Source organism: Diceros bicornis, chromosome 5, assembly GCF_020826845.1.
Source record: "Diceros bicornis minor isolate mBicDic1 chromosome 5, mDicBic1.mat.cur, whole genome shotgun sequence".
NCBI classification, from domain to species: domain Eukaryota; kingdom Metazoa; phylum Chordata; class Mammalia; order Perissodactyla; family Rhinocerotidae; genus Diceros; species Diceros bicornis.
Genome location: NC_080744.1, coordinates 65,510,060 through 65,523,511, shown reverse-complemented (window position 1 = coordinate 65,523,511; position 13,452 = coordinate 65,510,060). Strand labels below are relative to the sequence as shown.

General features: G+C 37.1%; 1 protein-coding gene across 17 annotated transcripts in view; it reads left to right on the top strand.

Moving 5' to 3' along the window:
* The window catches only part of MYO9A (myosin IXA), a 278,567-nt gene that overhangs the window by 36,430 nt on the left and 228,685 nt on the right, over positions 1 to 13,452 (top strand). For 13 of the 17 annotated variants that reach the window (XM_058541992.1, XM_058541989.1, XM_058541982.1 and 10 more), the window contains one exon: positions 7,596 to 8,506. In XM_058541992.1, coding sequence (XP_058397975.1) covers positions 7,667 to 8,506 — 840 coding nt within the window. In that variant the 5' untranslated portion in view covers positions 7,596 to 7,666. Of the gene's footprint in view, positions 1 to 1,490; positions 1,629 to 7,595; positions 8,507 to 13,452 lie in introns of all 17 variants that reach the window. The other 4 variants (XM_058541991.1, XM_058541986.1, XM_058541987.1 and 1 more) reach the window with 1 other exon arrangement.

Below are 13,452 nucleotides of genomic sequence, written 5' to 3'. Positions count from 1 at the left end.
ATATTTGGTTCCTAAAATTAGATTGTGAGGTTTTTGGATATCAGGAATTTGGATAACAAGGGATACCCATGTTTTCAAGGGGGAATTGCACTGAAGTGCTACCTATTGTAGTGGGTTTTTTTTGATTGCAGAGAACAGAAACCCAACTCAGAGTGACTCAGGGAATAAAAGAGAATTGATTGGCACACTTAACAAGGAAGTTTAGTGGTTGAGTTCAGTGGCCCAAATATTATTGATAAGGCGTTGCTGTGTGTGTTAGTTCATTTTCTTTTACTGCAGAGAGGCTTCTCCTATGCATTCAGGGAAGATGGCTGCCAATAACTCTAGGTTTACATCTTTCTAGATTAGCAACCCTAGTAGAAAAAAAGATACTTCTTTCCTAATAGTTGCAACAGTGTTCTGGCATAAAATCTCAGTGAGCAGCTACTGTTGCTAGGGGGAATGGAATAAACTGATTGACTGGCCTGGGTCACAACTAATACAAGCTTCCTCCGTGACTGGGGGATGAGGTCAGTCCATTCAAACTGTGTCAGATGAGAAGAGAGGAGAAGTAATTCTGCAAAGGAAAACACAGTACTTTCACCAGAAGAAGGTGTAGATTACCTACCAAAGCAGGTAGTAGGGCAGACTAAATTGGATAGCTGTCCGTGTACCTATGCTATAGTGTGTCATAAGATTACTCATTTCTTCCATTACTTTTTCTTTAATTGAAATACTACAAAATGTTTCTTCTTTCAGCACCCAGTTTGGCTTTTACTTGGCATTGGCTGCTATAGGTAAAAGTGGGCTCCTATATCTTATCTGGTGATGAAGAGCAGCTAACATGCTCTCTTGTCACATCTTACTGTAAAGCTGTTTCTCAACTCATCTTTTTTTTTTTAATCTTTCAGAAAGAGAAATAGTGTCTTTTTTTCTTTCTGAGAGAGGTACCTGTCCACCTATGACCTAAATCTCATTTAGTCTTGTTTACCAAATAACTTTGGCTCATCAATTCGACCTTCATTTTTTTTACTTCTCTGCTTGATTCTATTTATAACTATAAAGATGTGCTCCCAAGCCCCCTAACTAATAAAAATTTCACTCACACTTCTTCTTTTCTTTATAGCAGATTTGATTAACACCCTAGTCTACCTATTTGCCAAACTATCACTTCCTCCTTAACTTCTTACAGTCCTTTTTGTTTCCTACTTTTCAAGGTCACCAGTGATAGCCAGAGACCTTTGTCTCAGGCCTAAACCTAGAATCGTAGTATGTAAGAGCTAAAAGGGTCCTAAGAGACATTTAACTCAACTTTCTTTTTCTATTTTGCTTGATATTATTTTGATTATACCAACTTTATTTTGGTTAGAATTTACATGGTATATCTTCTTTTTTTTAACTTTCAGATTCTGTACCCTTATATTATAGATGTGTGTCTATTGAAAACAGCGTATAGTTGGATTTTAAAAATCTGGTCTGACAATCTTTGTCTTTTTTTTTTTTTTTTTGAGGAATATTGGCCCTGTGCTAACATCTGTTGCCAGTCTTCCTCTTTTTTTCCCCAAAGCCCCAATACATAGTTGTGTATTATAGTTGTAAAGTTGTAGCTCTTCTGTGTGGGACGCTGCCTCAGCATGGCTTGATGAGCGGTGAGTAGGTCCATGCCCAGGATCTGAACTGGCGAACACTGGGCTGCCGAAGCAGAACGTGTGAACTTAACCACCATGCCACTGGGCTGGCCCCAATCTTTGTCTTTTAACTGGAACATTTGCACTTAATACAGTTACTGGTATATTTAGTTTGCTTTCCATTTGTTACATCTGTTCTAACCACCCCCCTCCCATTTCTTGCCTTCTTTTGAATTGATTATTTTTTATCACTCCATTTTTTTACTCTGCTAGTTGGGAAGTTACACTTTTTTTCTATTTTTTAGTGGTTTTGCTAGAATAGAGGTCGGCCAACTTTTTCTTTTAAGGGCTGCCTAGTAAACATTTTTCTGTCTGTGGACCATATGCTCTGTCACAACTACTCAGTTCTGCCATTGTAGTGCAGAGGCATCCATAGATAATGGGTGATGGTATGAATTACAGATAGAGGACTAGGTAAAATCATCCAGAGAAAAGAGCACTGGGTTGAGACCAGAAACTGGGAGAAAATTTTTAAAGTGAGGTAGTGGAAAAAGCTGTAAGAGTGAATCAAATAAAGAGTGAGCTTATCAGGAAGATTGTAAGAAAAAATAATCGTCATGTGAGGGCAGTTTCAAGAATGAGAAGGTGGCCACCTTAGTCATATGCTATAGTGTGGTGTGTTAAGATGAAGACTGAGAGAAGAGGCCTTTGGATTTGGCAGCTTTATGGTAATTGGTGACATTTTCAAAGAACATTGGCAGTAGCTTGCTGTATGGGAAGAGTGGTAAGGGAGTGGAGAGTGGAAATATAGACCACTGATTCCCAAATACTATTCTCTAGACCAGCAACAACAGAATTGCCTAGAGTTCCCAACCTCAGAACCATTATTGGGCCTAGAAATGTACATTTTTAAAACGTTTTCCAGATGATTGTGATAAACGCTCATGGCTTGCTGTCAAGATAGATTTGTGAGTGCTATTTTGAGGCAGCCCCTTTTTTCCAAACACAAAGCAATGATTGATAAAGTAACGAAAAGAGAAAACCAAATTGACATAAATGGGACTCAAAAAAGATAAACATTTTTATGTCTCATGGAATAGAACGTAAAGCAATGAATGGGGCTATGGCTGGGAGCCTGCAGGTAAAGCAACTGAAGTTTTGGCTTCTTTGAGGTAATCGGGAGGTGTCATTGGAATTGGGCTCATTGTTGGAAACCACGGGCCAGGCTAGGTAGGGCTCCTCTGTTGAAAAAGATATTTCTCTGTTTAGTTCTAGGGCTGCCACATTGTACTCTTTAGAGATCAGACTGTAATTATGCAGTGTGTCTCCTGGAGTAGTGCGGGGCACAACCTGCTTCACTGTAAGGAGTAGCTTTGCTACTGACTGCTGCCAGAGGCCACAGTATATGCAGCCTTTTTTTTTTTTGTGAGGAGGACCAGCCCTGAGGTAACATCCAAGCCAATCCTCTTCTTCTTTTTTTTTTTTTTCCTGAGGAAGACTGGCCCTGTACTAACATCCGTGCCCATCTTCCTCTACTTTATATGGGGCGCCGCCCCAGCATGGCTTAACAAGCGGTGCATGGGTGTGCGCCCGGGATCCTAACCGGCGAACCCCGGGCCACCGCAGCGGAGCGCGAGCACTTAACCGCTTGCGCCACTGGGCTGGCCCCTATATGCAGCCTTATACGTAGGGATTCAGGAGAACACAAACATAACTTGACAACTAGGAACCTGCCAGCTCAGAGCATATCTTCACTGTTACTGCAGGACAGATTTCCTGATTTGAATACACCAACTGTAAGAAAAATATTTATGAGCTAACTGGGGAAATTGAACACTGACCAATAATATTCAAGATTATTAGTTTTTAAAGGTGCGATTAATGGTATTGAGGTTGTGTTTAAAAAAGTGGTAAATAGTAGGTTCTCAATAAATGTATGAAGAACAAAAAAATCTTCCATCAGAAAGTACACCTGTAGGGGCCGGCCCGGTGGCATAGCAGTGGTTAAGTTCGTGCGCTCTGCTTCGGCGGTCCAGGGTTTGCAGGTTCGGATCCCTGGGCACGCACTGACGCAGTGCTTGTTAAGCCATGCTGTGGCGGTGTCCCATATAAAGTAGAGGAAGATGGGCAGGGATGTTAGCTCAGGGCTAATCTTCCTCACACACACACAAAAAAATACACCTGTAAAGGTAAATTCTCAAACAAATTAAGCCATCTACTGCTGAGAAAGATAAAATCAACAATCGGAAGAGCACTTCACTCTGGATGACCTTAAAATATTAGTCTGAAAAATATCAAAAAAGGATTTTCAAGGAGATTAGTGAAGGAGTAATATCCCTTAAATTAAAACAATTATGAAATTTAAATAGGTAGAAAAAAGATCTGATGAATATGAAAATGACAGAAACCTTAGGAATGAAAAATAGTGTAGTTTAAAAAAACAACAACATGGTATTCATGAATGGGAAGTCAATAGGATGTCAGTTTTTTCCAATATTAATCTATCGGATCAGTGCAGTGTCAATCAAAATGCCAGAAGATTTTTTCATGATAGTTGACACCCTGATCTTAAGATTCTTATGGTAGAGTAAATGGCTAAAGTAACGTTAAAGAAACAAATTGAGGTGATATGCCCTTCAGATTCAAAAATTATAGAGCTATAATAATTAAGATAGGCTCAGGGATAGACAAATAGACTAGTGGAACAGAATACAGAGCCCAGAACAGATCGATATTTGTATGGAATTTGCTGTATGACGAAAATAGCATCATAAATCAGTGGAGAAAGAGTAGACTCTTCATTGTGGTGCTGGTTCAATTGCTAATCTGAATTGATGTGAAAATAATTAAGAGCCCTATCTCACAGCAGATGTGAAAATAAATTCTGTATGGATTAAAGACCTTAGTGAGAAAAGCAAAACTTAAGCCTTTTAGAAGAAAATATAGGGTAATATCTTTGTCCTCAGGATAAGGGAGGGTTTTTAAAAACTATACCAGGAGAAAATACTTATGTAGGGTTTAGAGACAGACTGCTTGCTTCAAATCTCAACTTTTTCACATTCTAGTTATGACTTTGGGCAAGTTACGTAATCTTTTTGTGTTTTCTCTTTTGTAAAATGAGGAGGAGGGTGATAACAACAACCCACAGGGAGGAATTGTGAGGATTAAATTAAATAATCCATGTGAAATGGTTAGAAAAATGACTAGTACAAATAAACACACGATAAGAGTTAACTGCAATTGTTGTTAGTGTTGTTTATTAAAAAAGAAACAACTCATAACCTGTAAATGATTGATAAATTTGACTACTAAAAATAAAAACTTCTCTATAACAAAAGGCAATGTAAACAAAATAGAAAGATAAGCCACTGATTGGTAGGTGATATTTGTCACACATTCAACTGAAAATTGATTAATACCCAGGATATATGAGAAACTCATTCAAACCAATTAGGAAAAGACAACTCAAACAAAAAAGGAAAAATGAATAAGCAACATAGCCCAAATGGCAAATAAGAGTTGCCCATCCTCACTAGTAATCAGGGAAATGCAAATTAAAGTAATGAGATAACCTTATTTCACTTATATTGGCAGAAACTAAAGTCTGGCAATACTAACTTTTTTTTTTTTTTTTTTTGTGAGGAAGATCAGCCCTGAGCTAACATCCGTGCTAATCCTCCTCTTTTTGCTGAGGAAGACCGGCTCTGAGCTAACATCTATTGCCAATCCTCCTCCTTTTTTTTCCCCCAAAGCCCCAGTGGATAGTTGTATGTCATAGTTGCACATCCTTCTAGTTGCTGTATGGGGACGTGGCCTCAGTGTGGCCAGAGAAGCGGTGCGTCAGTGCGTGCCCGGCATCCGAACCCGGGCCGCCAGTAGCGAGTGCGCGCACTTAACCACTAAGCCACGGGGCCGGCCCGGCAATACTAACTTTTGATAAGGAGGCAGAGAAATGTGAGCTCTTCTTACGTTGGCTGTGCAATAGTCAGTTGGTACAACTACTTTGGAGGGCATTTTGTTAATATCTTGTAAAGCTGAAAATCCTTAAAACCCAGCAATTCCAGTCCTAGATATAAAGCTCAGAGAAGTTCTAGCAAAAGCACACAAGGAGATGTGTATGAGAATTGCAGCATTGTTTTCATAGTGTTGTATTGGGAACATTCTAAGTGTTCACCAGGACAGTGGATTGTTAAATTGTGGTATAATCGTACAATGGGATTTTTAAAAAAATATGCTTTTTTTTGGAGCATTTTTAGGTTCATAGCAAAACTGAGTAGAAGATACGGAGATTTCCCATATACTCCCTGCCTGCCCCCACCACATGCATAGCCACCCCCATTATCAATATTTCCCACCAGAGTGGTCCATTTGTTACAATTAATGAAGCTACAAACAATGTAATATTTGGCAGCCAGTGAACTTTACATGCATCACCATTTATAAATAGAAAAGACAATATTAAGTTAAAGTGAGATGCAGACTATTAAGTATAGTATGATACCATTTTTTTAAAGCTTAAAAAACTGAAACTGTACTATATATAATTAATGGAGACCCACATATGTAATCAAAATATAAAAACATGTATGGGAATAATACCAACCTCAGGATAGTGGTTACCTCTGCAGAGCAATGGAAGGAGCTTTAACTATCTGTTATTTTTTGTTTTTAAAATGATCTGGAGCAATTATAGCGCTTTTCACACTTGTTGAATTTGAGTGATAGGTATATGGCTGCTTTTTATATGTTCTGTAATATCCTCTGTGTTTGAAACATCATTTAAGAAAAAGATAAAAAACACAGTTTCTTCATTAGAGGACTTTGACAAATATGTAGTAGTATGAGAGAGAAGTAAATGAAAGTATTTTTCTTTTTGTTTTCTTAACACAGCATCTTTATATGTTAAAGGATGAAATAAGTAAAAAGGGAAACATTAATAACACATGAGAATGGTTTTTTGACAGCGCAGGTTACTGATGGAGATGATAAGAAGTGAGTTTTGTTAGCCCTGGAAAGGATGTGGGACATGTTTTTTCTGTGGACAGGAACGGAGGAACAGAGATGGGATGAAAATAGGAATACATTTTGAGTTGGAGAAGTCATTTAAAGAAAATTACTATTTTCTCAATGAGGTATAAAAGTTGAAATTATTCTTCCAGAGGTGTGATAATGTGGGGTTTGAGAAGATTGGAAGAATATGCAGAATACTGTAAGGAATGAAATAAGGTTAGATAAAAAGGTAGCATTGAAGGACAGGGGAGGTTGAATAAAATTTGTTATGGTGCCTAGTTGTATAATATTGTAAACTTTGTTCAGCAAGCTGGGGACAGGACCTTTCTTTTGCCTCCTTTACCTCTTCACCTTAGGGGAAGTGAAGAGTGAGAGCCAGAAGTCCTTGAAAATACGTCTATTCTATAGCAGGCTTCTCTCATTGTTCTCTTGGTTATAATTTCAGCGAATTTAATTTCAGTTTATCTGATCTCATCTTCTTACTGTGTTTAATTTCACAAAATTTTTGCTCCATTGGTGGCATTCTTTCTTGTTTTTTTTTTAAACATAAGAGCTTTTGGTCCAGGGTGATTAGATTTGTGTGATTATTCTGTCTGTCTTAATCCAGTCTTCAGTGAGGCTCCTCAAATATAAAAAAACTTGATTATAATCCCAGGTACCTTAGAAACATTTGAGATAGTAGGGGACAAAATAATTTTTCTTTGTACTCTTTAGATTTTGAATTTTTAATATAATAAAACATTGGAAAAATTTTTTGACAAGTTGCTGTTTTAGAAGTGTCCAGATTGGCACAATAAAGTGTAATATTATGTGGTCTCAATGAGACTATTTTCAACTGTTCCTATACTAAGAGAAGAGTTAGGATTTTGTGTTCTAAAAGATGTAATCAACATGATTGTTAAGTCTTTCTTTCTTGAGCATCAGAAAGCAATGCTGTGTAATATGACTTCTAAATGTTTCACATCTTTTATGTTACAGTTCTTTTGCCATGAAAATGGTTTGCACAGTCCTGCACACATACTATCCATGCTGATGGGACAGGATCCAATATGAATATAAATGATGGAGGAAGACGACGCTTTGAGGATAATGAACATACATTACGTATATATCCTGGGACAATTTCAGAAGGGACAATCTACTGTCCAATTCTTGCCAGAAAAAACTCCACAGCTGCTGAGGTGATTGAATCTCTTATAAACAGGCTTCATCTTGACAAAACAAAATGTTATGTTCTAGCAGAGGTAAAGGAATTTGGTGGAGAAGAATGGATACTCAATCCAACAGACTGTCCTGTTCAGCGAATGATGTTGTGGCCCCGAATGGCTCTGGAAAATCGCCTCAGTGGAGAGGACTACCGCTTTCTTCTGAGAGAAAAAAACCTTGATGGATCAATCCATTATGGTAGTCTTCAGTCATGGCTACGGGTAACAGAAGAACGTCGCAGGATGATGGAACGGGGTTTTCTTCCACAGCCTCAACAGAAAGACTTTGATGATTTATGTAGCTTACCTGATTTGAATGAGAAAACTCTCTTAGAAAACCTACGAAATCGCTTTAAGCATGAAAAAATTTATACCTATGTTGGCAGTATTCTAATAGTTATTAACCCATTCAAGTTTCTTCCTATTTATAACCCCAAATATGTCAAAATGTATGATAACCACCAGTTGGGAAAACTTGAGCCCCACATTTATGCCGTGGCTGATGTAGCTTATCATGCTATGCTTCAGCGCAAAAAGAATCAGTGCATCGTGATTTCGGGAGAGAGTGGTTCTGGGAAGACTCAAAGCACAAACTTTCTTATTCACCACCTTACTGCTCTCAGTCAGAAAGGATTTGCCAGTGGCGTGGAACAAATTATTCTTGGAGCTGGACCAGTACTTGAGGTAAGTGTGTAGAAATACCTTTCTTACTCTTAAACATATCTTTTTTTTTTTTTTTTGTGAGGAAGATCAGCCCTGTGCTAACATCTGCCAATCCTCCTCTTTTTTTGCTGAGGAAGACTGGCCCTGGGCTAACATCCCTGCCCATCTTTCTCTACTTTATATGGGATGCCGCCACAGCATGGCTTTCCAAGCGGTGCGTCGGTGCGTGACCAGGATCCGAACCAGCGAGCCCCGGGCCTCCGCAGCGGAGTGCGCGCACTTAACCGCTTGCGCCACCAGGCCAGCCCCTTAAACATATCTTAAAAAAAATAAAAATAAAAATTTGCTAGATGTGAGAAAATGAAATGAAACTAAATAGAAGTATAGGCATCATTTTGAGTTACCAAGGAAAACTGGAAGATGGGAAAGCAGAGAAGTCAGTGTGGAAGATTGAAGGGTATGATAGTGGCAATATTTTTTTCAAGGGCTGTCTTTGGGTCATAGCGATGCAAGATGCAAAAGATGATTGGAGTCATATATATGTCCCTGTAAAGGGATACAGCAGGGGCAGGAACTCCTGTCTGTAACTGGATTGGGGAAAATATTCTTGTCAGTATATTTGTATCTTTGCAAACTTAACATCTGTGCCTAGCATTGAAATTCTAAGGACTCCCTTTTGAAAATGTAGAAAATATGGGAAAAAATTTTTCTGTAATGTTTTAGAAGTGGACTATCAAGGGTAGAAAGGAAAAGAGAGTGTATTATTTTTGTTTTAGAGTTGAAAGGAGGGCTGGCCCCGTGGCTTAGTGGTTAAGTGCACGCGCTCCGCTGCTGGCGGCCTGGGTTCGAATCCCGGGCGTGCACCGATGCACCGCTTCTCCGGCCATGCTGAGGCTGTGTCCCACATACAGCAACTAGAAGGATGTGCAGCTATGACATACAACTATCTACTGGGGCTTTGGGGGAAAAATAAATAAATAAATAAAAAAAAAGCTGAAAGGAAAAGGTAATGTTACTTAGTGATTTGTGTGAGAGAGATTTTTGTGAGGTATAATTGAGATATAGTAAACTGCACATATTTAAAGTGTACAGTTTGATAAATTTTGACATATGTATATGTTAAACCACCACCAAAGTCAGATACTGAAGGTATCCATGATCCTAAGTTTCCTCATATCTCTTTGTAATCCCTGTCTCAGACCCCTTCCAGCCCACTCACCTACAAGAAACCACTTAAGTGCTTTCTGTCACTTCAGATTAGTTTTTTTTTTCCCTGAAATTTTATATAAATGGAATCAGCTAGTATATACTCTTTTATGTTTGACTTCTCTCACTCGGTATAATTATTTTGAGATTCATCCATGTTGTGTGCGTAAATAATTCATTCCTTTTGCTAGGTTAGTATTCCATTGTATAGGTATACCACAGTTTGTTTATCCATTTATCTGTTGATGGACATTTGGGTTGTTCCAGTTTTTGGCTATTACACTTAAAGCTGTATGTAAGTCTTTATGTGGACATACACATTCCTTTTTCTTGGGTAAATACCTAGGAGTAGAATTTTTTCCTAGGTAAAAAGTATATGTTTAACTTTTTAAGAAACTCCCAAACTTTTCCAAAGTGATTGTACGTACTATTTTATATTTCCACCAAGCAGTGTGTGACACTTCCATTTACTCCGTATCCTTGCTCACCCTTGGTACAGTCATTCTTTTATAATTTTAGCCATTCTAATAGGTATATAGTGGTATCTCATTTTGGTTTTAATTTGAATTCTATAATGACTAATGATGTGAGCACCTTTTCTTGTGTTTATTTGCCATCCATATATCTGCTTTGGGGAAGTGTCTGTCCGAATCTATTGCCTAACTTGTTATTGGGTTTTCTTATTGTTGCATTTCGAGAGTTCTTTGTGTATGCTGGGTACAAGTCCTTTATCAGATACATGTTTTGCACACATTTTCTCCCAGATTTAACCCTCTCTTAGTAATGCCTTTTGAAGAGCAGAATTAAAAAATTTTCTCCCAATTTTATTGGGATATAACTGATATATAACATTGTATTAGTTCAAGGTGTACAGCATAATAATTTGATATATGTTTATATTGTGAAATGATTACCACAATAAGTTTAACATCCATCACCTCACATAGTTACAAATTTTTTTTTCCTGAGATGAGAACTTTTAAGATTTACTTTCTTAGTAACTTTCAAATATATAATACAGTACTATTAACTGTAGTCATCATGCTGCACATTACATCCTGAGAACTTATTTATCTTATTAACTGGAAGTTTATGCCTTTTGACCACCTTCACCCATCCCCCCACCCCACAACCACCAATCTTCTCTCTGTTTCTATGAGTTCGATTTTTTTAGATTCCACATATAAGTGACATCATACAGTATTTGTCTTTCTTTGTCTGACTTATCTCACTTAGCGTAATGCCCTCAAGTTCCATCCATGTTGTTGCAGATGGCAGGATTTCCGTCTTTTTTTATGGCTGAATAATATTCCATTTTATGTACATGCCGCATCTTCTTTATTCGTCTGTCCATGGACACTTAGGTTGTTTCCATATCTTGACTATTATAAATAATGCTGCAGTGAACATGGGGGTGCAGAAATCTCTTTTGAGATAGTGGTTTCATTTCCTTCAGATATATACACAGAAGTGGAATTGCTGGATCATATGGTACTGTTTTTTAATTTTTTGAGGAACCTCCATACTGTTTTTCACAGTGGCTGTACCAATTTACATTCTCAACAACAGCTCACAAGAGTTCACGTTTTTCTACGTCCTCGCCAACAATTGTTGTTTTTTGTCTTTTGGATGAAAGCCATTCTAACAGTTGTAAGGTTATATCTCATTTGGTTTGTGTTTCCCTGGTATAGTGATGTTGAGCACCTTTTCATGCGCCTGTTGGCCATCTGTAGGTCTTCTATGGAAAAATGTCTGTTCAGTTCCTCTGACCATTTTTGAATCGGGTTGTTTGTTTTTTGCTATTGAGTTGTGTGAATTCTTTGTATATTTTGAATGTTAACCCCTTATGAGATATAGAATTTGCAAATATTTTTTCTCATTTGATAGATTGCCTTTTCATTTTATTGATGATTCCTTTGCTGTGCAGAAGGTTTTTAGTTTGGTGTAGTTCTGTTTGTTTATTTTTGCTTTTGTTGCCTTTGCTTTTGGTGTCAAATCCAAAAAATCATTGCCAAGACTGATGTCTTACCCCTTATGTTTTCTTCTAGGAGGTTTATGGTTTCGGGTGTTACATTCAAGTCTTTAATTCATTTTGAGTTGATTTTTGTGTGTGTTGTAAGATAGAGGTCCATTTTCAGTCTTTTACATGTAACTGTCTAGTTTTCCCAGCACCATTTATTGAAAGGACTATCCTTTTCCCCATTATATATTCTTGGCTCCTTTGTTGTAAATTAATTGACTGTATGTGTGTGGGTTTCTGGGCTCTCTATTTCTGTTTCATTGATTATATGTCTGTTTTCATGCCAATACCATACTGTTTTGATTACTGTAGATTTTTAATATAGTTTGAAATCAGGAAGTGTGATACCTCCAGCTTTGTTCTGCCTTCTCAAGATTGCTTTGGCTATTTGGGGTCTTTTGTGGCTCCATACAAATTTTAGGATTGTTTTTTGTATTTCTGTGAAAAGTGCCATTTTGATAGGAATTGCATTAAATCTGTAGATTGCTTTGGGTAGTATGGTGCACATTTTAATAATATTAATTCTTGCAATCCGTGAGCATGGGGTATCTTTCCATTTATTTGTATCTTCTTCAGTTTCTTTCGTTAATGTCTTATAGTTTTCATTGTACGGATCTTTCACCTCCTTGGTGAAATTTCTTCCAGATTTAACCCTCTCTTAATAGTACCTTTTGAAGGACAGAATTTTAAATTTTGATGTTCATTTTAGCCATTTTTTTCTTTTATGAATTGTGCTTTTGGTGTCATATTTAAGAAAATTTGCCTAACCCATGGTTGCAAAGATTTTCTCCTATGTTTTTTTCCATTACTTTTATTATTTCAGGTTTTGCATTTAGGTCTGTGATCCATTTCGAGTTCATTTTTGTATATGGTGGGAGGTATAGATCCAGTATTTACCTATGACTATCCACTTCTTTCAGCACCTTTTGTTGAAAGACTATTTTCTTCACCTTACTGCCTTGGTGTCTTTGTCAAAAAATCATCAAAAAATTATTTGTCCATATATATGTGGGCTCATTTCTGGATTTTCTCTTTTGTTCCATCGATCTGTTTGTCTGTCTTTATGCCAGTGCCACATTATTTTCATTATGTAGCTTTATGATAATTTTTGAAATTAGGTAGTATTAACCCTCCAGTTTTGTTCTTCTTTTGCAGAATTGTTTGGATATTCTAAGTTCTTGGCATGTCCATATGAATTTTAGAACTAGATTGTTAAGTTTCCCATAAAAGCCTTTTGGGACTTTGATTGGGATAGTGTCAAATCTGTATTTCAATTTGGGGAGAATTGACGTGGTAACAATGTTAAGTCATCTGACCCATGAACAAATTTATTTCTTCATTTATTAAGATCTTTAATTTCCTCAGCAATATTTTGTTGTTTTCAATGTACAGATCTTTCACATCTTTGGTAAGATGTATCTCAATGTTTTTTTGGTGCCTTTATAAATGATATTTAGAATTTTTCAGTTGTTAGTTCCTAGAATATAGAAATACAGTTGATATTGGTATATTGATTTTGTATTCTACAACCTGGCTAGATGCAAATATTAGTTCTGATAGTTTTTTTTTGTAGTTTCCATTGGATTTTTCATATAGGAAGTTATGTTTGTGAATAAAAAGAGTTTTCTTTCTTTCTTTTCAATCTGGAATTCTTTTTTTCCTTGCAGATTTCACTGGCTACTCCAGTATAATGTTGAATAGAGGTGGTGAAAGCAACATCTTTGTATTAGGAGGAAAGCAT